Below are 26,430 nucleotides of genomic sequence, written 5' to 3' on the forward strand. Positions count from 1 at the left end.
AGTGAAAGTGCATTATTTCTTTGAAAATCTTCTTCTCTACTCCTGGGTATTATTGAAACAAATTGAATACATAGTTATGATAAGCAAGAGTGATTCTACCAAAATTGTGAAATTCATAGCCCCAGGGTCAGGGGTTCTGGTGTTAGGGCGGGGCTATATAGATCATATAGTGAAAGTGCATTATTTCTTTGAAAATCTTCTTCTCTACTCCTGGGTATTATTGAAACAAATTGAATACATAGTTATGATAAGCAAGAGTGACTCTACCAAAATTGTGAAATTCATAGCCCCAGGGTCAGGGATTCTGGTGTTAGGGCGGGGCTATATAGATCATATAGTGAATGTGCATTATTTCTTTGAAAATCTTCTTCTCTACTCCTGGGTATTATTGAAACAAATTGAATACATAGTTATGATAAGCAAGAGTGACTCTACCAAAATTGTGAAATTCATAGCCCCAGGGTCAGGGGTTCTGGTGCTAGGGTGGGGCTATATAGATCATATAGTGAAAGTGCATTATTTCTTTGAAAATCTTCTTCTCTACTCCTGGGTATTATTGAAACAAATCGAATACATAGTTATGATGAGCAAGAGTGACTCTACCAACATTGTGAAATTCATGGCCCCTGGGTCAGGGGTTCTGGTGCTAGGGTGGGGCTATATAGATCATATAGTGAAAGTGCATTATTTCTTTGAAAAGCTTCTTCTCTTCTCCTGGGTATTATTTAAACAAATACATGATTATGATAAGCAAGGATGCCTTTTCCAAATTTGTGAATTTCATGACCCCTGGATCAGAGGTTCTGATGTTAGGGTGGGACTCTATTTATTATATAGTGAAAATGCATTAATGCTTTAAAAATCTTCTCTGCACCTGGGCATATCAGAGGCAAAAAGGGTAAAAGTTTTAATAAGGAAGGGTATTTTTACCAGATTTTTGAACATCAAGACCATTTGGTCAAGTGTTCTAGTCCAGGCCAGGGCTCTATTAATTTGTATTCTACTGAGAGGAGTTATCCCCCTTTGCCATTTACTTGTTATAATTAATCACTGTAAATAATGTACTTGAAAGGTTAATAGAATAAGAGAATTATGCAAGAATTTTTATTGTATAATACAAAAAGTACTTTCATAGTTTTAATGATCAGGTAGACTTGTCTTATTAAGGTTTTCCATCCCTAATAGGAACTAATTCTCTATCCTTAAATATCAATCACGTATATAATACTCTGATATTAATTCAAAGAACTTTACAGTAGAAAAGGATTTACCAAGTGAAAGTTTCAAAAACATAATTAACTAAGCAGTATTTAATTAATAGAAATTGCATTGAAGTCTATGGAGACAAGCGATTTTTTTAAAATAAAAATTCAGATAATAAGAATATCAATAACTACTGTGGTGGAAAGATCCATTAAATCATTAGAAATAGAATGACAATTGAAAACAATTTTTTTACCATATATTTTTTTAAAATTGATTTTTATTACTTAAAAAAAGAGGGAGATAACTCTTCAACAAAGGTCAAGTCATAAATTAGGACACTTCCATTCTTACATGCTAATAGTAATCAATGTAGATTATGTCTAAATATGCTGAGTATTCCACCCGTACACATCTGTTATGTATTCAAATTCATTGAATCTGAGGCTATTAGGGATGGAATACCAGAACCTTAAATTTTCATCAAAGACCAAGAGTCTTACTCAGGCCAGTGTAAGAGATTTCCACAAGGAATTAAAAGAGTACAGAAGCACTGATAGTTTCTTAATATACTGTCTGGTGAGAGTGATAAATGGGGAACAGATTAGAACCTAATTTATGAACTGTTAATGAATACTAGACTAATTATTTTGTTAATCCTGATCACCCTATTTTTCTTGCTTTTGGGCAACAAACCTTCACCTTTCAGTTCATTTTATACTCTATGGATCCTCTAAATTGTTGTATTATACTCAGGTGACCGTTAAGGCCCTTGGGCCTCTTGTTTATCTTTTGGCCTGGATTTTGACTTGCATTTGAGAAACTTTAATATTCGCCATAAGCTGCCATACGGGGGCATCAGAGTTTCACAAACACATCTTGTTTACTATAAAATCAATAGAGCCCCCCCCCTCCCCCTCCTTTCACCAGAACCTCCAAACCTGGGGCCATGAATTTCGTAATTTTAGAAGAGCACTCTTGCTTATCATAACCATGTACTTAGTTTATTTAAATAATAATCAGGAGCACAGAAGAAGATTTTCAAACAAACAATGCATTTTCACTATACATGTGTATAATGAATAGAGCCCCCTCCCAGTTTCACCAGAATCCCCAACCCTGGGGCCATGAAATTCATAATTTTGGAAGAGGCACTCTTACTCATCATAACTAAGTACTTAGTTAGTTTGTTTAATACCCAGGAGCAGAGGAGAAGATCTTCAGAGAATTAATGCATTTTCACCATATAATCAATAGAGCCCCACCCTAACACAAGAACCCCTGACCCAGGAGCCATGAAATTCACAATTTGGGAAGAGGGCTCAATGCTTATTAGGGTGAATTTAAAAAAAAATGACCACCAAACTGAATTTTTTTGGAAAAATTCAACTACTTATAACATATTTTTCACTTATATCATCATATTGCACATGCATTCTAGTTTAAAATCCTGAAGTGGCAATAGAATAGACAACTGGATTAAAAAGTTTCAGAATTTTTATTAGTAAAATTTCTTTTTAAAAAAGAAAATATCATTACACCTTAAAAGACTTTCTGAAATACATAATTACAAGAAATTATAGTTTTTTATGCTTCAAAATGGTAAAAGGAATATAAATGATTAAATCTAGACCTTGATTGAGTATCCTCTCTTGTATATGTGACAAAAAATTGGTTTTTTGATTGTTATTTTACATTATTTTTTCAATTCTGGTTTGAAAAGATTCAATATGAAAAAAATATGAAGCAATAAAATTCTCCAAAATTCACTTTTTTGTCCGTTCAAGTCAATTCTTTAAATCTAAGCCAAAAAAAGAATTTTTATATCAGAGTTCTCTTACAAAATATACTTGATTTTGAAGTGACCCTATTTTACATTATTGTGTTGCACTCCTGACATCTGATATGTATTTTATTTAACATTGTTTTAAAAATTATAACACACAATAACCCATTCTTACTTTGTAAATCAATTTGTCGTTTTGATATTTTTCATCGTTTACGGCAGGTTTTTCATATTTTGAAGACCTTAAAACATGATTATTTGCGGAGTGTAATATATATAAATTGTATTTAAAAATATATGTGAAATGATGAAAATATTCCCTGAATTGACTGTAAAATTTCTGTAATTTGTTGATAGACATAGTGTTTTGAACATCAAATAGTATCAAACATTTTTTTCAACTTATTTTTTAGTAAAGATAGTTAAAAAGCATTGGTAATTATATAGCAGTTTTGTTGCACTCCTGACTGCAGTAAAATTTAAAATTAAAACCATAGAACACCAAAAATTCATAAAGTGTTGGCAACATCAAGTGGTAATGAAATTGTGCAATATTTATAGTCCAATACTTCATAATTAAAACAGATGAAAATATTTAAAATTTGTATTTTATCTGGAATAATTCCCTATTTATGCCAAAAAAACTAGCTTAAATGTATATTTAGAAGATAATATATATTTTATAGCATATTTTCCTTTAGAGGACAAACACGGTAACCCACCAGAAAAATTCTACTCATTATCTTCTCTTTATTTTTATTCTTATTGGATGATGTATAATTCTAACATATTTGTTGCACTCCTGACCAGAAGCATTATTGCCTTTAAAGTAGAATTGTGAAGTGAAAATTACATAAGAACTTGTTCTGTTGTTTCAGTGAAGTTGAGAAGGATTTACTTGAATTTTATGACAATTTTTTAGTGTGTTTATTTTTAACATTCATTAAAAAAATCACAAAAAAGATAAAAACACATCTGAATTGATAAAAGTGAAAAAGGAAGGATTTTAATAATAAAACTGTCAATAATTTAGTATTAAATTATATAAAAAAATCATTATTAATTAATGAATACTTCTAAGCATGAATAGAAGTGTTTTCTTCACACAACTTGAATCTTTAAAAAAATGTGTTGCACTCCTGACCATAGAAATATAGATTTGAAGCACAGACAGATCCTGTAATTGATAAATCTATTTGGTAAAAATGTTGTGTCTTTATTTTCTAAAATAAAAATCAGAAAATCATATAATGATAATAGTTTTTTCATGCTTGTGAGCAAAACATCAAATGTTGCACTCCTGACATATTGGGTTTGCACATATACTTGACTCTCATTAATGCTGCTTGTGATTTACATTTTTTAAGTTTTAAAATGTATATCAGTTATTGTTTTACACTGCAAACATTCTTTTTTGTCTTGATATTCTTTCAGAATTTTACAATTGATGTTTTTTTGGCAACACTACATTTTTCCTGTTGCACTCCTGACATGGTATAACATTTTTTAAACATCTGCAGTCATGACCACAACTTGATTTAAAAAAAGTTACTACAGTCCTCATTTAAAGCTCCATACTTTGAATATTGTCAGGAAAGTCTTTATTTTCAACATCAATCATTATTATTTATTTCACAGATCTCCAAAAATTATTGAAATTTCAAAATGTCACAAAAAGGTGTTGCACTCCTGACAATTTTAGCATCATTTTTGGGCATAACTTTTTTGTTAATTGGAAGATCATTGAGATATTTGGCAGGTATTTAGACACTATCTAAAGACATATTCTGAGACATAGAAATCTATTTTCATTGCCTGTATTTTTAGTGTGGGTTGATAAATATGCGTTTGGTCATTTTTTTTTTAATTCACCCATTACAATCATGCCAACAGTTTGGTTGCCTGATTTCCAGGAGTAGAGAATATTTTTAAAGATTGCATTTATTTTGGTGGTTTTAGCCCCACCCCTCAGGCCCCAGATAGTCAGGGATCATGAAATTCACAATTTTTGTTTCCCTTCAACCTTAGATGCTATTTGCCAAAATTGGTTGAAATTGGTTAAGCGGTTCCAGAGAAGAAGTTGAAAATGTTCAAATAATAATGACGACAGACAAAAACGGATAGCAATAGGTCACCTGAGTGAATCGGGAGGTAATAAAAATTCCCAAACCTTATTGCACAACTACAGTACATCACTAATTATGTTCTTAAAAGGGCCTAGACACAGTTGCATTGTTTATATTTTACATTTCTTTGCTTATTCAAAAAATAAATCCAGTTAAATGAAATTATGAATTGAACTTACATGAATATTCTTAGAATTCAATGACAATGACATTCTTCTTTACATCACGTCAAACATATGTTTTAATAAACAGGACATTACTGTTATTGATAATGTTTATGTTTTATCATGTGTGTTCAATTTGCTAAACTCTGCACACATCACTCAGCACGAACTGATAATACTGATGAGCTGGCTTTGCTTTCTCACATTTCTACTCTGAATTTCATGATCATAGTTTTAATATTTTTTTATTAATACACAACAAAATTTCTACTTTTCTTAATCATTAAGGATAAAGTTTACTTCGCGAAGAGCAAGGCTTTGTGTCAATCAATCGTGGTTTTAGTAATTTCTAGATAAAAGAGGTTTCTAAACACACTTTTATTATATATCCATGTGAAATGCTCTAGCAACACATAAGTCATGATAATATACAGAAAACTTGAGAAAATATTAACGTCAAATCTGTGTCCAGGCCCCTTTAAAAGACGATTTGTCTACTATACTGAATTTATAAGAGAAGTTCTGGATACATGATTTTTGTAGAAAATTTGCAACCAAGCTGAAAATGAAACTTTCATAGCCTTACTGCACAATTACAGGACGCCATCAAACATCAATCACATTCGAAAACATACTAGTAATTTGGCTACTGCGTAAAATGTAGATCGAGGAGTTCTGGGAATCAGTATGTTGTAGAAAAATGTCTATTTCTCCCGAAAATTGCCTCTACCCTTTGGGTATAATGAAACTTCCAAATTCCTATTGCACATCTACAGGAAAACAGCTATCATATTCCATTGATGATTTAGCTATTGCTTAATAAAATGTAAGGGGAGGCTGACGAAGACAGTTTTGTACATAAATCATTTTGCGGTCCCTAAGTGGTCCTTAAAGGTGAATATAAAAAATCTGAAACCGTACTGTAATATGTACAGGACACCAAGATATTAAATACTAAAATATAATGTGGATACTTCACAAATGTAAAGAGGGATACTGGGAACCAGGTTTTCGCAGGAAAACATCGTTTTCGATTCCCAAAGGGTGAAAATGAACATTCTGAAATCTTATTGCAAATCTGCAGGATACCACTAACATACTCCAGTAGTTGTATTTGCTACTGCTTAAAATGTAAGCGAAGTGCAGAAAAAGATGTTTTTGTGAAACGCTGATGCCCCCGTATGGCAACTTATAGCGAAGGTTAAACTTTCTCAAACGCAAATCAAATATGCTGGTACCCAAAGTAAGGTCTTGTACCGAGGAGTATACCTGTGAAATATGAAAGCCCCAGCAGCATTAACTGAAAAGATGTGGAAAAGGTTAAAGTTTTCACTAAAGTAAGTAAAACATCAAGGTCAAATGGTCAAAAATTTTGACCGTTTGACCTTGATGTTTTACTTACTTTTATGAAAACTTTAACCTTTTCCACGTCACTCAGAATTAATGGTGCCCAAGGAAAGGCCTTCCCACAAGAAATACACATGTGAAATATGAAAGCTCTAGCACCAACCGTTTAAAAGATATGCCAAGGTTAAAGTTTTTCAAAAGTAAGTCAAACTCCGAAGTCTCGGTCAAAGGGTCAAAGTTGTTGGTATCCAAAGTAAGGTCTTGTCAGAAGAATTGCATATGTGAAGTATGAAAGCCCTAGAACCAACTGTTCAAAAGAAATGGTCATGGTTAAAGTTCCAAAAGTAGGACAAACTCCAAAGTCAAGGTCAATGGACTATAATTGTTGGTATCTAAAGGAAGGGCTTGTCACAAGGATTACACATGTGAAGAATGAAAGCCCTAGCACCAACTGTTCAAACGTAATGGCCAAGTTTAAAGTTTTCCAAAAGTAGGACAAACTCCAAGGTCAAAGGGTAAAAGTTGTTGGTATCCAAAGGAAGGCCTTGCCACAAGGATTACATATGTGAAGAATGAAAGCCCTAGCACCAACTGTTCAAAAGATATGGCCAATGTTAAAGTTTTTCAAAAGTAGGTCAAGGTCAAAGGGTCAAAGTTGTTGAAATCCAACGGAAGGTCGTGTCACAAGGATTAAATATGTGAAGTATGAAAGCCCTAGCATCAACCGTTCAAAAGTTATAGCCAATGTTAAAGTTTTTCAAAAGTAGGTCAAACTCCAAGGTCAAAGGGTAAAAGTTGTTGGTATCCAAAGGAAGGCCTTGTCACAAGGATTACACAAGTGAAGTATGAAGGACCTAGCACCAACCGTTCAAAAATTATGGCCAAGGTTAAAGTTGGGTCAAATTTTGTAAAACTGGGTCAAATTCCAAGGTCAAAAGGTCAAATATGATGGTACTCAAAGAAAGGTCTTGTCACAAGAAATATACATGTGAAATATAAAAGCCATAGCTCCAACCAATCAAAAGTTATGAGCAATGTTAAAGTTTTTGCGGACAAGCAGACAGACGGACGGACAAGGCAAAAACTATATACCCCCGAATCTTCGATACGGGGGCATAAAAAGATTGTGTAGAAAAACGTGTTTTTAACCCTGCATTGGTCTCCAGGGTAAAAACGATATTTAAAACCTTATTGCACATCAATTGGACACCACCTATCATATTTCACAAGCAGAATCGGCTACTACTAATATGTAAGAGGAGTTTGAGAGAAAACATTTTGTAAAAAAGCATCTTTTTGACACCTAAATTAGCCTCCTGGGTAAAAATGAAAATGTTAAAACTTTATTGCACATCAACAGGACACACCTATCATATTCTAACGGATGAATTGGCTACAACTGTTAAAGGAGTTTGACGAAAAAGATTTTGTAGAAAATACCCCCAATTGGCGAATAACGGACAGACGGCAGATCAGGATAACAACAATGCGCCCGAACCTTCCATAGGAATGTGGGTTTAATAACTCTTTTTTCATAGAATAACATACGTAATTTTTTTATGCAATTTATCACTGTGAAAAATGTATTTTGTAACCTCCCTCCCCCTGAATACATGTATTTGTTATAATTTTCCAAGAAATTGATATGGCAAAAATGGATATAGCGTACACGTATAAAGCTTAATTTGGGATTACGAATATGAGATAAATCCAATTTCCAATTTTTTGAAAATGCCTATCTGGTGTGAATGTAGCAAACTTCATATGAACCATTCCAAGCAACACCCCCCCCCCCTTAAAACAAAATTTTCGACAATTACCTTTTTTCTTCAAAAATGGTTAATATAACCTGTAAATATTACAAGTGTATCTAAAGGACTTACAGGTAATCAGCGCTTTCCTAACCCTTTTTCCCTCGTCGCTTGACGTTTCTGGCTTATAATACAATCATCATTGAAAAAACTTATAGAGATCGAGCAACGGAATTTAAAATTTTTGTTTCAAGAAAGGCATCTCAGATACTATTATGACAGACAAATGGTGGACCCGCTGTCTTTCCATAGGTATTATTAAAAAATACATTTTGTTGCTATGACTACAGATAAAACAAAACTCAACAGTAATTGATTACCCTTTGAAGTTTATACTTTGTATGTATTATGCATTACATATTATATGTGAAAATCTCTAAATATCATGAATTATGATGAGTAGAACATCAGGAAAAAATACCTCATCAAGAAAAATTTCATGTGACTGACACCAAAAGCGTGGTCGTTCGTCGAGTTTCATGTTTCACTGCAGGTTACCATGTTAATGTGGTCAACTGACCCCTTTTCGTAACATACATTGCATGGACCATGTTTAACATACTTTTGTAATGCATGATATGTACAGATGTATATGTACATGTCAAAATCCTCCTCCCTTGGCTTTGACCGCCACAAAATCCTCACGCAACCCCACGTTGTGTAATCTCTCTCTCTCTCTCTCTAAAAATAGAGAAATGATTACATTAATAGCTGGTGTAAAATTTTATGAGACATCTATTTGTTAAATAGAATCGATGTATATTGGATAAATTGGAGCATTTCAAAAGAGACGCAGAAATATTTTTTGTAATCTCTCGAATGTTCCTAGGAATGGAAATTAAATTATTGTCTGGACTGTAAACTGCGTTTTAAAGTTTTAACGAATGAGTTTCTAATTAATTGGCTAGTTATTAATCATCTTGTTTTTTTCCCTATTCTTATCTATTTATTTACATAACCACAAATATTATAAGACTTGGTACGATTTACCAGGGAACACAAGTGACCTTTTGTGCGTTAAATAGGTAATGGAATATATATGAAAGTGCACATATTCCTCAGAACGTTTACAAGCACTATTAAATACTTAAGGTTTATAACTACCATTTTTTCCAGTTTTACATCAGATCAAACTCTGAAAACATAACAGTCACGGGCACTGACACCATGAGTAGTTTGCCTTTATGACTTTGGGTGTCAAAATACGGTAAACCCCGCAAGCATAGAAAACCGTAGGGGCAGATTCTGGAGGATAAAGGAAGATTGCACAAAGTGCTAGTATCCTCTGCTTGTCATGTTGTAAAATTTGAATTTACCGGGTGGCATTAAGTACAAAATATGCAGCAATTTTGTATTTACTGCCACCCGGTAAATGTACATCTCTTCGAAAAGTTTTTAGTATAAATCATTAATAATTTCAATGTGACAAAATCTCAACAGAGAATAAATGTCAACATGTCGTAGTAAAAATAGGGCGTTTCAACGTTTATACGTGCTCTAACATAAATATCTAAAATATCACAAGATGATTTTATGTCTAAATTTACTATTATTGCTGATATGCATGTAAAAAATGCACTCAGAATAATTATTTTTTAAATATTTCAAAGTAATTGTGTATTTATATGTAGAAGCAATAAACACACACTGTACTAGTCTATCCTTGTCAGAATCTGTCCAACACTTCTACTCGTCACGTGCAGTTTGAATTTTGAGAAGAAAAATAAAACGGACAAAAATAAAAATTAAATAAATGTTTGACAAGATTCAGATTGTGATTAATGCAATGTCCACAAACTGATCATGCATCAAACTGGTGTCCTTTCTGACATCTTTTATTTTATCAAATAACCTCTGCAATATGACTTCATATTGCAGAGTTTATTTGATAAAATAAAAGATGTCAGAAAGGACACTGGTGAACTGCAGTTGTATCCCGAGGAGCAAGAAACCTACGATTTGTTTCGAGAACAGTATAACAGGGACTGAAGGATAGGAGTGATAAGGGGAAAAAGAATTATTTTTTAAATATAAATTCAAAATCCCAAAACTGTCCTGAATCAAAACTCCTTGTATAATAGGGAGTGGTGGGGTCAATTCTTGCTCTCTCTCTCTCTCTCTATTAAAATAACTTGAGAAGGTTGGACCATACTGGAACAAGAATGTGTGTGCGGAGGGGGGGGGGCTTTGTATGAAAACATTAATTTTCATACTAAATTTACAACAAAAAGACTATACTTTAACAAGGGCTGGTACTACGGGTCTGCTGATATGGCACGGGGTTGTATCTCAGTAAGGTAAAAAAAAAAACGGGAGAAAAAAAACTAATGATGGCAAAAAAGTTTCTTATTTTACCAATTTATTAATTAATTGAGGCTAAATGCGCAACGTCACACACACACACACACACACACATAGGGGTGTGTGTGTGGTTGGAAGGTCTCTTTAATTCGGTTAATTCTGCTGTTCGTGTTCAGGACATGACACGTGAGAGTTGTCCGTCAATCTGCGGCGTGAAAAGTGGGTCTTGGTGATACTTTTATTGCCTTCCCCCGTGTCTGCCTGTCTATCATTTGATCATATGAATACATTCATAATATTGGACATTTTTCTGTTTCTTTTTGGTCCCACGGGTATTAACGTTTTCTATAGTAAAGTAAAGAAATATAAGATATTTTGAAGGTAGATAGGGGTGGCCATGTCATATAATATTTTTAGTGTCCATAATTTGAAGAAAGAATTACATTCGGCTCTCGTTGAGGTTTTGTACGAAAACCTACGGAAGCCCATTTAGGACCCATCAAAAAATATTTTTGAATTCGATATAACGAATTGTCGAATTTGTTATAACGAATTTAATTCGTTATAACAGTTTTTTTGAATTCGTTATAATGAATCTAATCTGTTATAAGAAATTTGATGAATTTCGTTATAACGAATTGTCGAATTTGTTATAACGTTATAACGAATTCTGAAACTTTTTATAACGAATTAAATTCGTTAAAAGGAATTCTCTAATTTGTTATAACGATTTAAATTCGTTGAAACGAATTTGCCAAATCGTTATATCAAATTCATACATATTTTTCTATAGGCCCTGATTGTTGAATTTGATATAACAAAATGTTGAATTCTTTATAACGAATTCAACAAATTTGTTACAACAGTCAGATTAAATTCGTTATAACGAATTCAAAGAAATTGTTCTAACAATTAAATTCATTAGAACAATTTCTACAATTCGTTATATCGAAATCGAAAATATGTTTTGATAGGTCCTAAATGGGCTTCCGTAGAAACCCATTTAGGACCTATCGAAAAATATTTTACTTTACTCTCTCTCTCTCTCTCTCTCTCTCTCTCTATTATAAATGCTTAATTGTGTTTCCGGTCGATTGGATGCTTTGCATCAATTTTACTTGTTATTTCTAGTGATGCTCTCATGTTCGGCAAACTCACTCTGTGATATAGAAGGGAAAGGTTCAAAATTAGAGAATAACTTTCTGTATAAGCACTGCATATTTTATAAGCAACAAGAGACAATACTTGATTTTACGCAAATACCTGTGTAAGGGGAATTCATTTTGGATTAGAAACAGTATTATTTCCCTCCCGGGGGTATAATGTGGTAAAATATTTTTGCGGTGCAGAAAGTCATCAAGGTTTTAATTGACACTTATAATTACATGTAATTATGTGCAAGATGAAAATCACTCTGATTCTACACACAAGTGCTAGTACTCTGAAGTTGATATTACAAGAATATTGGAGTTCCGGATCCTTACTGACAACATCTATGTAGCCTCTAGACACCATGGGCCTGTTTTACAAAAGAACTTACACGACTAAGATTAAATTGAATTCTGCTTATGAATTTCTTACTTTAAATGGAAAACTGTTTTAATCCTTCTAAAAGTTATCTAGAAAAATACTTTAACGCTAGCAATTTTAAACAGAATGATTTCATTTTGCAAAATTTTACAAAGAACTTAATTTGTTGGTCTTAGTCGTAAGTTCTTTTCTAAAACAGGCCCCAAGTCTTCCAACAAACTGTTGGAATTGCGATAGGCACTTACTGTGCTCCTGTATTAGCCGACCTGTTTTTGTATTCTTATAAAGCAGAATTTATTCAAAACTTCTACATGAAAAGAAGAAAACACTGGCTGTGATATTTAACTCGACACTCAGATATATCGACAGCATTTTATCAATTAATAGTCACGTCCATTCATATGTCGACTCAATACATCCCAGTGAACTTGAAATAAAAGACATCAGAGTCTGCCACATCTGTTTTATAATTGGATGTTTGACAGACTTTAGACAATAAGGGTCAACTAACACTAAATTGTATTACAAACGAAATGACTTCAGCTTTTCCATCGTCAGCTTTCCTTTTTTATGTACATGTAGTAATATTCGGCTATCACCTGCATATAGTGTTGATGTCTCCCAACTTATTCAATACTCGAAAGCATGCTCCGAGTACGATTAATTAAATTTCAAAGAGAGGCAGGTTATCGACGGATAAGTTGATGTTACAGGGGTTTCAAAAATTTCGTTTAAGGTCAGCATTTCGTAAATTTTATGGTCGTTAGAATGACTTTATTAACAAATATATCCTATCGTGTCGTTTTTTGACTGACGTATTTCGAAATAATTGTTAGGCTTTTGTTTTTATACGAAATTAGACTACGACCACATATATTCTGTCCACCTTATCAATGCTTAGGATGTTGTCGGTCGACAGGGAATGCTTACTTCTCATACGCACCTGATCTCACCTCTGGAATTCGTGTTTTATGCCATATTGTTTATAATATCAACATTCTTGTGTCCAGTGAAAGAAAGAAACTAGGTAGATATTCATCCAGGGCCGAGGATTTTAGAGTCAACGAAGAGAAGGTGCTTATAAAATAATGACTTATAAACAGCATTTTTACCACATAGAACATATTGTTTTGTCTTTGACGTCTGAAATTTCAAGGCTGTAGGCCTGTACAGAAATCTCCTGTGATACGTTCTTAGAGTGATAGTGCTAAGCAGTAATAGACAATAAGTATTGCATAAGCAGTACTTAGTCTCTTATTAGTATTGGCCGTAAGTCCGACAAAATTCATCAAAGTGGAATAAAATGCTATTTGTAATTAATTCACCAGTCGCCGCGTGGCGCAGTAGTTAAAGCGTTTGCTCTAGAGTCGCGAAGTAAGGAGTTGATCCTAACGTCGTGGGTTCGAATCCAGTGTGCGACGTGCATGGAGAACGATCTGTTGGATGAGACCGTATTAAATCAAGGTTCCATGTCGCAGTAGGTGCTGGCACGCAAAAGACCCTTCGCTGCTCAATATTTACAATACAAACTAAATTGGCATTGCATTTCAACATGAAGTTGGTCACGTGATCAGACTTTCTTGCGTATGGAAAGCATTTGGAAGGTTTAGACTGCCACACAGTCCTGAACAGTCACAACGGAACAGAACATCGGTACTTGTAAGATCCTATTCTGCCTTACCATCGTCGTCAAGGAATCGTTTTTTTCCAAACACCATCAGGATATGGAACCAGCTGCTAGAAGGCATCATTATGACCGTGTCCCTGGATTCCTTTAAGACCAGGATTCATGGATTTACAGCGCCTTAAAGGAAACAGGGCATTTTTGTTATCAGTTTTTATTATATTGTAAATAGAGGCGTGGACTCCCCCTCTTGCACACGCTTTTTAACCAAAGTGAGACAAAACGATAGTAGCGGTCCTTCTCTTCCATGGAGGAAGAAAGAGACTGTGACGTCACCTGACGTCGTACGTTTATGCTATGTTGCATTTCCACAAAAAAGTCTAAAAAGTGCATTTTTTCATTGTATTACGAATAAAAATAGAATATTAATATAAGAAATATTTTTTTAGAGTTTCATTGGGATATGACATGAAGTTGGTACGTGATAAAATCTACCATAAATGCCCTTCGGGCATAGGATTTAAACACGTGACCAACTTCATATCATATCCCAATGAAACTCTAAAAAAAATATGAGATCTTAGACGATGACCATTTTATTCTGAAAGGGGGGGGGGGCAATTTTTCCGAGTAAGATTATTTATTTTCATGTCGATGAAAGGCAGTTTAATTATTTCTAAGATGATCGAGAAAAGATTATTCATTTTCTTCAGTTTAAAAAGCAAAAATAAAAAAAAAAAGCTCACACACAAAAAGGACAAATTGCCCGACAAATTCTAAATTTCTATTTCCTGGAAAGGGGGAGGGGTTAGCACCAGGCTCTATTCCTAGGCAAGGACAGGACTACAGAGGACGGATTATTTATTTCCAACATATTCGAGGACAGATTATCTATTTCCAAAATCTGCTACCCCCCCCCCCCCCCGGCCAAATGGTCGCCGTTCAGGTCTAAATTTGCAACCCCCTTCCTTCTCAGAATCCCTGTGTGTTTACAAGATTTTGTTTCTTGCTTTTAGTATTTTTATATACCGTAAAGGGACAATCTCTAAAACTTCACAAAAACGGGAAATGATATCAGGTATGGAAGATTGGGAATCCATGCATATTTCCTATGTTATCGTGTCTAAAAATTCTCAGAAGGAGGGGGGTTACACCAACCATTTGTCAGATGCCTGTGGAAAAAGTCAGAAAGCTCTACTCCTGGTGGTGCCTTTTCGTTAATCCCTGTAAGATTTGAACAGTTTTGCAACCACACCCCTTTTCCAGTGTTCAAAGACTGGTTTTACGAGGGACAGACTGGGTTTTAACTTTTAAGTGAGACAGATTGACATTATGTACTGAAAAGACCTGTCGGTGCGAAATACGATAACCACGATGAAAGTCGCACAACATAAAAAAAAAATGGCGACGGATAAGTATCTGACATGAATGTGATCATGATGTCTCCCCGTGTTTTTGCAAGAAAGTTACAGAATGGATAATGATGATGCTGTATCAGTATGTTGGAACTATTATCTTTGATTCAATGACATGAATTACGGGAAGCGGATAAAGCTCATGCTTCCAAGCAGAAGCGAAAGGTTAGAGAAAATCGTGTCACAGAATTTGACACTTTGAGAGTGATATTGTCAGTGGTACAATTTGGTAAAATGTAATCTAAAAAAAAATCACTGGTTATAATTGAGAGCATAAATCATAAATGATCTGTATGCAATTGGTTTATTGACAAGTTAAATATTTTATTATTATATAGTCATTGCAATTTAAAACAAAGCTGATTGAATAAGAATACTTACGTTTGTATACTCATATTTCATCACGAAGCAAATCATTTTATTTTCATTATTTGAAATACAATTCCCAGGATATCCATATCTCCATATAAATATAATTTGCTTAAAGAAGATGTAAAAAAAAATGATTTAAAGTGGTGGGAGTAAGTATCCATATAATGTATAGGCCTATAGTTTTATTTTTTTTATTTTCCAGATTATGACTGGCTATAAAATATTGTATAATGATTTTTCTATAAGAAAGAGATCTAACCAAAGCATCCTCATTTAGTTTTTTTTTCAGTTTATTCCCATTGGTATAGTATTAGTTATCCAGGTCAAATCAAGTTAAATCCCTGTACACCCTTGATTGGATCTGGATAACGAATTTATTTCCTATGTACCCAAATAAATTCTTTGTAAACAAGTCCAATCAACTGTGTTTCAAGCTATTGATAAGATTTTTTTAATGTCTTACAATGCATAGTGACGTCATGTTATTTGCTTTTTATCATAGAGAAACAATGCACATGTCATCACGTTTTTTACCCCTGGCTCAAGTTGGGTGTATGGAAATTTACACCCGACTTTGTAACCAATCAAAGCTCTTGTTACAAGCTACATAAGAAATAAAGTTGAAAACAAAGGGAGTTCCACAGTTTTTGCTTCGATGCTTTATCGAGGGCCCTGTATTTCACATTAAAGAAAGGGCGTGCTTTAATAAGACCAAAGACACCCATCCCATGTTTATGTTCCTCCATATCATTGTCTGGAAAAAAGGTCCATGTAGAGCTTATATAGAGCTTATAGTAACTAGGAGATGAACCTTTAAGTTTGGTACTCATTGGAATAATAGGTCAACTCAATGCTGTATCACAAAGTGTTTTGAAAGTCTGCATGGTTATGTGAACTCCTTTATATTATGTTACCAAGCTGTCATCCATGCACATCCCATGTGAACCCCTTACTAGCTGATGTTCAATGATTTTATGGATATATATGTCAAACCATAATGACTCTATACATGTAGATACACTGCTAATAATTAAGTTCATATGTAGGTGAATGAAAATTTATGTTGTCAATGAATGCATTTTGAATTCTGGTGCATCATAGACTGTTTCTGTTTATTTTCTTGTCTCTTTAGTCAACTTGTTTACCATTACCATAAATGATAATTTATTTTAAGAAATAATTTAAACGTTCAGGTGACTTTTAAGGCATCATGTTAAAAAATGCAGAGTTTATAGCTAAAATTATTATTATTATTTTTAATTAAAAAAAAACAACAAACTTTTTCTTCATATTACTTTAACACATTTTAATATCAACATTAATACCACCTGATGAGACATGTATGTCTTAAAAAATACAATAAGATGGGTACAAAATTGGTCCTTTTTGCACTAGTCATCAAAAAGTTGTATGGGGAAATGTGTTTTTATCAAACCCTTGTCATCATCAACTCTTCTCTCAGTGATCTAAGGTGACAGTCTACAGGTATTTACCTTTTCACTGTCAACACTTTTGGTCATAACAGTAAAGTAAGTGTGCAAGTAATTAGGAGAGTGGCATATGGTAATTTGTGGCTTAGATATTATGGGGAAATGATTCCAACTTCTTAATCTGTCTCGTACTGTCCTGTATCGTTGGGTGTCAGTTCTGCCTAATTTTGGTGTTTAATCAGTCAATCAGTCTGAGATTTATAAAATGAAAATAATTTTTTTTTAGCTGTCTCTGAGTACATTTATCAACTAATTAATATAGAAGTGCCTAAAAATTAAATGCTGTTGTTTCTGGATCAAATTGCTAAGAATTCACAAAAATGACACTGAATACAATATCAGTATGAACTATTGATAAATTTCACAAAGTAATTTTCATTAAAGTTTCTTTGCTTGTAGTGAGCATTCCCTAGGAGATGATTTTGATGAAGATGGGAAAAGTACCAAAAGGTGTGTACATGTACTGATATTGAGTTGATATTGAAAGACGTCACTAACAGAGTTAATTGTTGTACTCTTACAATAAATGACTTTGGTGATGGCGCGGAATAACTGTCAGCTCAAAGTAATTATTGTAATAGCTGCACACACCAGTAATAAAATCTGACAGAAATGAGGATTTCATGGTCTGGGATAAACTATACGTTTCAAAGTTGATTAATGGGTATCTAAAAAAGCCATTTAAATATGATCTATAATTGTGATCATGCAGTTGAGTAGCTAAGTTTTGAAAAGATTGATATTTGAATCATGGCTGCTGATACCTTGTTTATGACTGCTTCAGACATGATAGAAGTTTCTTTTTTGTGTTTCTTGTCAAGGATGATGGTTAATGATGTCTGGAGCAGTCCATTAAATGATAATTCTGATGCTGCAACTGTTTGTTCAGTTTAGTCACAGATGACATTAAACAGAAAGATACAGTTTTATGTGAATTTGATTTTCTGTACTACAAATTATTATTATTATTTGGGGGGGGGGCATCATATAAGACCAGGTAGTTGAGATTGATACTACATCTAGTTCTTTGCCTTTCTGTGTTTTACACAAAATTTTTAAAAATTATGATTGATAAATAATTTCATTTCTATGTAAAAAGAGTGTTAATGTCTCTTAGGCAGACTATTTAAATCTTGAAAATAACCCACACCAAATATTGATGTTTTCGATCTTAGAAATTTAGTATAAAATATATTACTATAAGATAAGTGGTTATTAAGGGTATTTATAGCATATATATATTAAATACTACAATTAACACCAACTGTTCAGTGTTGGTTTCAGTGTCAATTTCTGATGTCACAGAACTGTGAATTAATTTATATTTATAGATTAATCTCTCTTGCTAGAACTCTCAAGCATTGAACATAGGAAAACAAGTTGATCACCTAGTGTCCATAGCTTGTTTTTTTCCCCCCAATTCTTAAAAAAAAAAGTTCCCTTCTATAAATTAGCTTGAATTGGCCTGCTAACTAAGACAAAAATGATACCATTAACACAAAACTCCTATGGCCCTTATTAGTACAGAGGCAGCAAATTTTAAAAGTGTGTCAAGAGTTAGAAGAATTAGGTAGTAGAGCACTTAATTCTCATGACACCTTAGTTTCCAAGATTGTTATTTGGTATTTATAAGCAAGATAAAATGTTGGCGAATTTCGGTCATTGCTATGTATAAACTTTAATAATACTAATATATGCCATGAATGAAATTTTTTTTGAGCAGTCAGCCTTGTTTCTTTACACAGAAATAAAGTTCTAGCAAATAAAAAGTGTTTTACTGTATCTGATTATTAGTTAATTAATAATTGAATCACTTACATCTTCAGTTTTTTCTCTGAGGACAGTAAAGGAGGGGGCAGCAATAAAGACATTACTGACAGGTAGGGTGCTTAGTGTCTTGTTCATCCATAATTTTGTTCAAATGCCACCGATTGTGTCTCTTTGTTTGAATTGTCTTTGTATGTAATTGTAAAAAAAGAGGCTTACACAGTGTCTTTATTTGAAGGGTGAATCGGAACCTAAGTGAGAAGAAACGTAGAGACCAGTTTAACATGCTCGTCAACGAACTTTGCTCAATGGTTTCCACATCCAGCAAAAAGATGGATAAATCCACAGTCCTCAAGTCAACCATAGCATACCTCAAAACTTACCAAGGTATAAAAACTTTGCGGAAAAAAAGCCTATACACAAAAAAAGTAGTCAAGATATTTCATGACTACCATTGCATACTTCAAACTCGTAAAGATAAGAATACTTTTGAAAAGAAAAATTAACTACCCTTAGGAATACTGAAGTACTCACACAATATGAAACCTAAAGCTCAGTTTGGTAAGAATTCTCATGTCACTAACAATGTAAACAGCTACATGTCAACCATGCAACAACACTATGGAGGAATCTCAAGTCAGCCACAGGTTACATTGTCAGGTTACATTGTCAATAAAGGCATACTCCAAAACTTACATAGGTAAAGAAATCAAATGTCAACCAAGGCAACCTCAAAATCCATCAAGATAAGAAAGAAAAATCATTCAAGCATTGAATACTACAAAACTAAAGTTTCTCAAAATCTATGAGTTGGTAATAATATCCTCAAAACTTAACAATTCTCAATTAACATCATAGCTCAATACTCTCAAGAAAAATGTTTGTCAACTGTAGCACAACTCAAAATTATTAAGAGAATTCACAAGACAGCTAAGCATACTTAAAACTGGCCAAAGTAAAGAATATGGAAGTCAACCACTGTGAAAGAGTCCACAACCAATCATAGCATACTCTAAACCTACCATGGTAAAAGCAGTGGAATAAATCAAATTCTACCAAAATATCTTAATGACAAGATAGGAGAAAAAATGACTGTATAACTGTACTACCAATCACCTCCAAACTATCCAAGACATATTACTGAGAAGCATTGTGTGTGCTAAGACTGCACTGCCTACCAGAAAACAATGATCATGTCATAAGAGTTTTGTATTAGCACCTGCTGCAGTTCTGTACACATACAATAATGAATAGACTGTCGGCATTCTTACTTCAATGTCTGTGACTTGGAGTGACAATGTTAAATAATGCAGATTACTTTTCATCTTAATTCATAGTGGATGGTCAGGTGATAAGAGTAGGATAGACTACTGTACTATAAGAACACAGGTTATTACCCAGGACCCTCTGCATTCTATTGATCTATTCTAAGTATCAGTAATCTCTTACCAATACAAACAATACAACTCATCAAGTCACAGTTTTGCCATCCTTATTCTGAACTTGTAGTGAAAAGCCCTATTGTTTTTTTGTTATTTTATTAGTATCCTCAGCACTTTTTTTTCAACACAGATTTAAAGAAAGTCTTTTAGAATATTGAATTTATATTATAACCAAAAAATAGTAAATAAAAATGTCTCACATATTTAAGGTTTTGTACATCTGGTTATGTCACTTCCGGTTTCTGAAAGTCAAAAACAGAAATTTTCAAAGGAAGCTAAAAGATTTCTTATTTCACATGCAAGTTAACTCAAACTTTAGAAATAGATTTTTTGTAAGATTTCCTATAAAAAGTGTTTCTGTGGCAGTGTTTCTGTACTATTTTGATCCTTTTTGCATTGTAAGACTCCAGACATAAAAAAGGAGGGATAAAAATTTAAATATTGAAATAAGAAAATTCTGTAGAGGATTAAATTGTGTCTAGATATTGATGAGAAGATGTTGTAGGGTAAGGTGTCAATCAAAGTAGATCTTTGAGTATTTGAAAATTCTTTAGGGGAGTTTGTAAGTTAAAATGAAATCATGCATGTCACTTTTCTAAAAGATAAACAAGCAATTCTAGTGAAATTTAAGGTACAGATTTACTTTGCAATTCTTCTGACTGATTAGTTTATGAAAATAAAATTCTGGGGAATAAGAGATTTTTAGAGACCAGTACAAAAACTCTTTTTAGTGGAACTTTTTATATTTCTCAACCAATCTTTAAAACAGTTTTTGGTTTTAGCATAAAGAATACCGTACATACTTGCCTATAAGTTGGTCTGCCTATAAGTCGGTTGTATCTTTTAAGTTTAAATTTGAGGGATTGACTTGCCAAAATACCAATCTTTATATAACTCACGTATAAGTCGGATAAAGGGTTTTGGACCAAAGTTTAACTCCCAAAAAAACGACTTGTAGGCGAGTAAATACGGTACAATAAAAATAATTAATGGTCCATGGGCACTTTTTGACCCCTGATAGGAATTTAAGAGGTCTGAATTGTCTTAAAAAAAATTCAGAAATAAACCTATAAGATGTATGTTCCTTTGTACAGCTGTTCATAGGCATAATACTCTTTAATTTTTATGCCGCCCTTCGAAGAAGGGAGGGGATATTGCTTTGCTGCTGTCTGCCAGTAGGTCAGTCTGTCGATCCACCAACAGTTTCTGTTCATTTTCTTCGCAGAGGTTGCACACACTGAAATGTGATTTATCATAAGAATATGTAGGTCAAGTTCTGTTTTGGGTACAATCGAGCAATTTTTGACAGACTTATGCTCCTTGGACTTTGAAAAATTCAAATTACTTGGGGGAGGGGGGGGGGGGGGGGGGGGGAGACATAAGTGTTTTACAAACATTTCTTGTTAACTTTGGTATGCATATGAAAAATATGTTTGGTTTTATGAGCCTTTGAATTTGTCTGTGGGAATTTCCCAGTTAAATAGAAATACATATAAGGGATTTCAAGGGGCTAGAGTTAAAAACAGACCTCAACAGTTTTCAATTTCAAGTTCAGCATTAAGAGTAAAATTGTTAAATTTCGGTCCGTGGGGTCACTTATTAACCTTCTATTTACAATAACAATGCTTTGAACGGAATTGAATGCCCAATTTATGTATTACCATGGATGGAGACATAATATTCAGGTTGTCTTGTATTTAGCTTTTATCCAAATGAATCAGTAATCTGCAAATTTGTCTGAAGTGGGATAATTAATAATATGGGGTCACAATTTTTCCTGGGAATATGAAGAAGATTTTAAATTTTCTGAAGAAATCAGTGCTAAAGTTACTCAGGTGAGCATTGTGGGCCTCTTGTTAAACCATAATATTCATTCAGTATATAAATATACATTAAAGCAAATCCAGGAGCATGCTCTACAGCTTATCTTTTGAGCTCAATCTATGAAGTAAGCAGTCTCATATTTACATAGCTCATGTCACATCACATGTCATTATTGAAATATTTATCAAAGTGAGATATATTCATTCGTGTTTCATTTGTAAACACTCTTTGAACAATTTCTTGCTTATTGGAATCATATAGAAAAAGAGATACCTATGTTTGTAATACAATTCCATAAGAGAAGGTGTGAGTCAAACCTGTAAGGCTGTTTTAAATTCGATAATTTTTTTTTTAGCCAGATTATTAAAGTATGAAATAGTGGGAGGCATATGTCAGTAGATAAAGAGTTTGAAACCTGGTTGTGTGTACTGTCTGATAAAAATACAAAAAAAAAAAAAATAAAAGATATTGTTGCAATGATAAATCACTGTTGTTTTTCATTCATGTTAAATAGTCAAATTTGATTGGTTTTAAAACATTTGTTATAAAGTACTGTTACTATGTATAAATCACGCCCTCCAGGTAACATTACATTGAAATGGTTGAAAATACTTACGATGGATAACAGTATAAAAATTTTTAACTGCTCAGAATGAGCAGAATACGATTCACCATGACATTTTCCTGTAAATGAATTCTAAATACATTTAGCATAACCAAAAATTATAGCATAATATTTTAGGGTAACGTGAAGTTGTAATCCCTTGAAAACCATTGTTGACAGTGGCTTCATCTCAGTCAACAATTGCTTTTGCAGGATAAAACTTTTACATTACCCTTAAAAAAGGTAATACTTTTATAATGACATGCACTTTTCGAATTTTGAACAAGTTTTGGATACAATAATATCCAAAAATTGAACCATGCTGCAACAAAGAGTGAGGGGTGAAGGCAGCCGGCCCCCCATCTCACACACACATGCCCCCCTTATACCACATGCCTGTGTGCAATTCTATAATATTTTATAATATTATATCAATATATATTCATGTATTTAGATTTAAAGACACACAATAATTTTTATTTAGAGACAGCAGTACAGGCACAGGCCCATGAAATCAAGGAGGACTGGAAGCCATCCTTTCTTTCTAATGATGAGTTCATGCATCTCATGCTAGAGGTATGCTTTTCATGTATCTTTGTACCAACTTTTATTATGTAACTATAATGATACATCATTTGCCAGAGGAAAGTTTTTTTTGTGTATCCTGGTAGCCCTCTTCCTTTTCAGTGATACTCCATGCATCACATGCTAAATGTAAGCCAATGAGTATCATTTCACCACCCTTTTTAATGGCGATCTTTTTCATGCAAGTGTTTATTTGAGAGTATTGCATTCAAGGATCTACATACTTGTGAAAAAGTACTAACAGTTATAGTTCATTGTGGATGTAATGTGTTAAACTACATGTAGCATTTGTGTGATGTACATGAAGATAGAAACAAAATGTGTTAAACTGATATTCTTGATTCCTTTTCAGGCATTGGACAGTTTTTTACTGGTTTTTACTCAACAAGGCAATATACTGTATGTATCAGAGAGTGTTACATCCCTGCTGGGACACCTACCAGTAAGTACTGATGGACTCTGTCGTAGTGTGAGAATCACCAGTAAGTACTGATGGATTCTGTGTCGTAGTGTGAGAATCACCAGTAAGTACTGATGGATTCTGTGTCGTAGTGTGAGAATCACCAGTAAGTACTGATGTATGCTGTGTCGTAGTGGGAGAATCACCAGTAAGTACTGATGGACTCTGTCGTAGTGTGAGAATCACCAGTAAGTACTGATGTATGCTGTGTCGTAGTGGGAGAATCACCAGTAAGTACTGATGGACTCTGTCGTAGTGTGAGAATCACCAGTAAGTACTGATGTATGCTGTGTCGTAGTGTGAGAATCACCAGTAAGTACTGATGGACTCTGTCGTAGTGTGAGAATCACCAGTAAGTACTGATGGACTCTGTCGTAGTGTGAGAATCACCAGTAAGTACTGATGGATTCTGTGTCGTAGTGGGAGAATCACCAGTAAGTACTGATGGACTCTGTGTCGTAGTGGGAGAATCACCAGTAAGTACTGATGTATGCTGTGTCGTAGTGGGAGAATCACCAGTAAGTACTGATGTATGCTGTGTCGTTGTGGGAGAATCAGGAACATTCAGCTTTTTACAGTATTCATTGATGATGTAGAAATCTTAAAATCTCTCCTTTTTTTAGGTGACCTGAGTTGCACTCAGAAAAATGCAAAAAAGGTTTTTTGGAAGGGGGGGGGGATAGTTCTGTAAACTCTCTAAATTAACATTGTTAGATATACTCACTTTAGTTTATTGATGCAAGGCTAAAGTGTTTTATATTTATGAAGTGCTAAGCTGGTGACAACAAATGAGAGGTGGTGAAATGTATTAGAGGTTTTAAGCTCACCTGAGCCAGAGGCTCAAGTGAGCTTTTCTCATCAAAATTTGTTTGTTGTTTATCATTGTCATTATTGTCATAAGCTTTTCACAATTTCATCCTCTTCTTCAGAACCACTCACAATTTCATCTTCTTCTCCAGAACTACTGGGCCAATTTCAACCAAATTTGGCACAGAGCATCATTGCAGTAAAGGGCCATTGTTCATTGTATTGATATTGAAGCATCCCAATATTGTGTGGTTTTAATTTTGATTAAATCATAGCTCTCCTAGGGCCAGATTTGTTTCATATATTAAGTCAACATTTTTATGAAATTATAAAGGGAAATTTAAAAAAAAAATCAGCTGAGAAAGAACAGCAGGGCCAAAATAACTATAGTGAGCTTATGCTATACCCAAAGCGTCGGTATGCATGGATGATGCATCTAGGGATGGACGCTAACCACACCTACTTGGGATGCTGGATCTGACCTAGATTTTCAAGATGAGTTACCAGGTTAAATTTTTGGAGCAGATCCATTCCCAAGTAACTATAAACCCTATCTGGACCAAACTTGCATGGATGATGCATCTAGGGATGGACACTACCACACTTGCTTGGAATGCTGGATCTGACCTAGATTTTCCAGATGAGTGAACAGGTTAAAGTTTTTAGAGCAGGTCCATTCCTAAGTAACTAAAAGCCTTAATTAGTCCAAACTTGCATGGATGATGCATCTAGGGATGGACACTACACTACCTTCAGATGCTGGATCTGACCTAGATTTTCCAGATTAGTGACCAGGTTGAAGTTTTTGAAGCAGGTCCGTTCCCGGGTAACTAATAAGCCCTATCTGGACCAAACTTGCATGGATGATGCATCTAGGGATGGACACTACCACACTTGCTTGGAATGCTGGATCTGACCTAGATTTTTCAGATGAGTGAACAGGTTAAAGTTTTTAGAGCAGGTCCATTCCTAAGTAACTAAAAGCCTTAATTAGTCCAAACTTGCATGGATGATGCATCTAGGGATGGACACTACACTACCTTCAGATGCTGGATCTGACCTAGATTTTCCAGATGAGTGACCAGGTTGAAGTTTTTGAAGCAGGTCCGTTCCCAGGTAACTAATAAGCCCTATCTGGACCAAACTTGCATGTTTGATGCATCCAGGGATGGACACTACCAAACTTGCTTTGAATGCTGGATCTGAGCTAGGTTTTCCAGTTGAGTGACTAGGTTAAAGTTTTTGAAGCAGGTCCGTTCCCAGGTAAGTAATAAGCCCTATCTGGACCAAACTTGCATGTTTGATGCATCCAGGGATGGACACTACCAAACTTGCTTTCGAATGCTGGATCTGAGCTAGATTTTCCACATGAGTGACCTGGTTAAGATTTTGGAGCAAGTCCATTCCCAAGTAATTATAAGCCCTACCTGGACCAAACTTTCACGGATGATGCATCTAGGGATGTACAATAACCAACCTACTTTGGATGCTGGATCTGACCTAGATTGTCGACATAGTGAATTTTAACCATTTGTATTTTAACCAAATTAGCATGAATGATGTATCCAGGGATGAACACTTTCAGACTTGCTTTGGATTCTGAATCTGACCTACATTTTCCAAATGAGTGACCAAGGGTAATTTTTTTGGAGTAGCTGTATAATATTATGGCCTGTTTTGATTTAACTTGCATATATGGTGCATCTAAGGATGAAAACTTCCAGACTTGCTTTGGATGTTGGAACTGACCAAAATTTCCTTGATTAGTATAC

At 34.1% G+C, this 26,430-nt stretch overlaps 1 protein-coding gene across 1 annotated transcript in view; it reads left to right on the forward strand.

Moving 5' to 3' along the window:
* Nucleotides 1-15,403: 15,403 nt before the first annotated feature.
* LOC133197105 (circadian locomoter output cycles protein kaput-like) overlaps nt 15,404-26,430 on the forward strand; it is a 31,033-nt gene continuing 20,006 nt past the window's right edge. The window contains exons 1-6 of the mRNA XM_061332949.1: nt 15,404-15,472; nt 17,569-17,619; nt 18,996-19,049; nt 19,175-19,323; nt 23,291-23,382; nt 23,744-23,833. Coding sequence (XP_061188933.1) covers nt 15,423-15,472; nt 17,569-17,619; nt 18,996-19,049; nt 19,175-19,323; nt 23,291-23,382; nt 23,744-23,833 — 486 coding nt within the window. The 5' untranslated portion in view covers nt 15,404-15,422. The remainder of the gene's footprint in view (nt 15,473-17,568; nt 17,620-18,995; nt 19,050-19,174; nt 19,324-23,290; nt 23,383-23,743; nt 23,834-26,430) is intronic.

This window comes from Saccostrea echinata, unplaced genomic scaffold (genome assembly GCF_033153115.1).
Source record: "Saccostrea echinata isolate AGI-Se365-2 ecotype Australia unplaced genomic scaffold, CSIRO_AGI_Sech_v1 ptg000030l, whole genome shotgun sequence".
NCBI classification, from domain to species: Eukaryota; Metazoa; Mollusca; class Bivalvia; order Ostreida; family Ostreidae; genus Saccostrea; species Saccostrea echinata.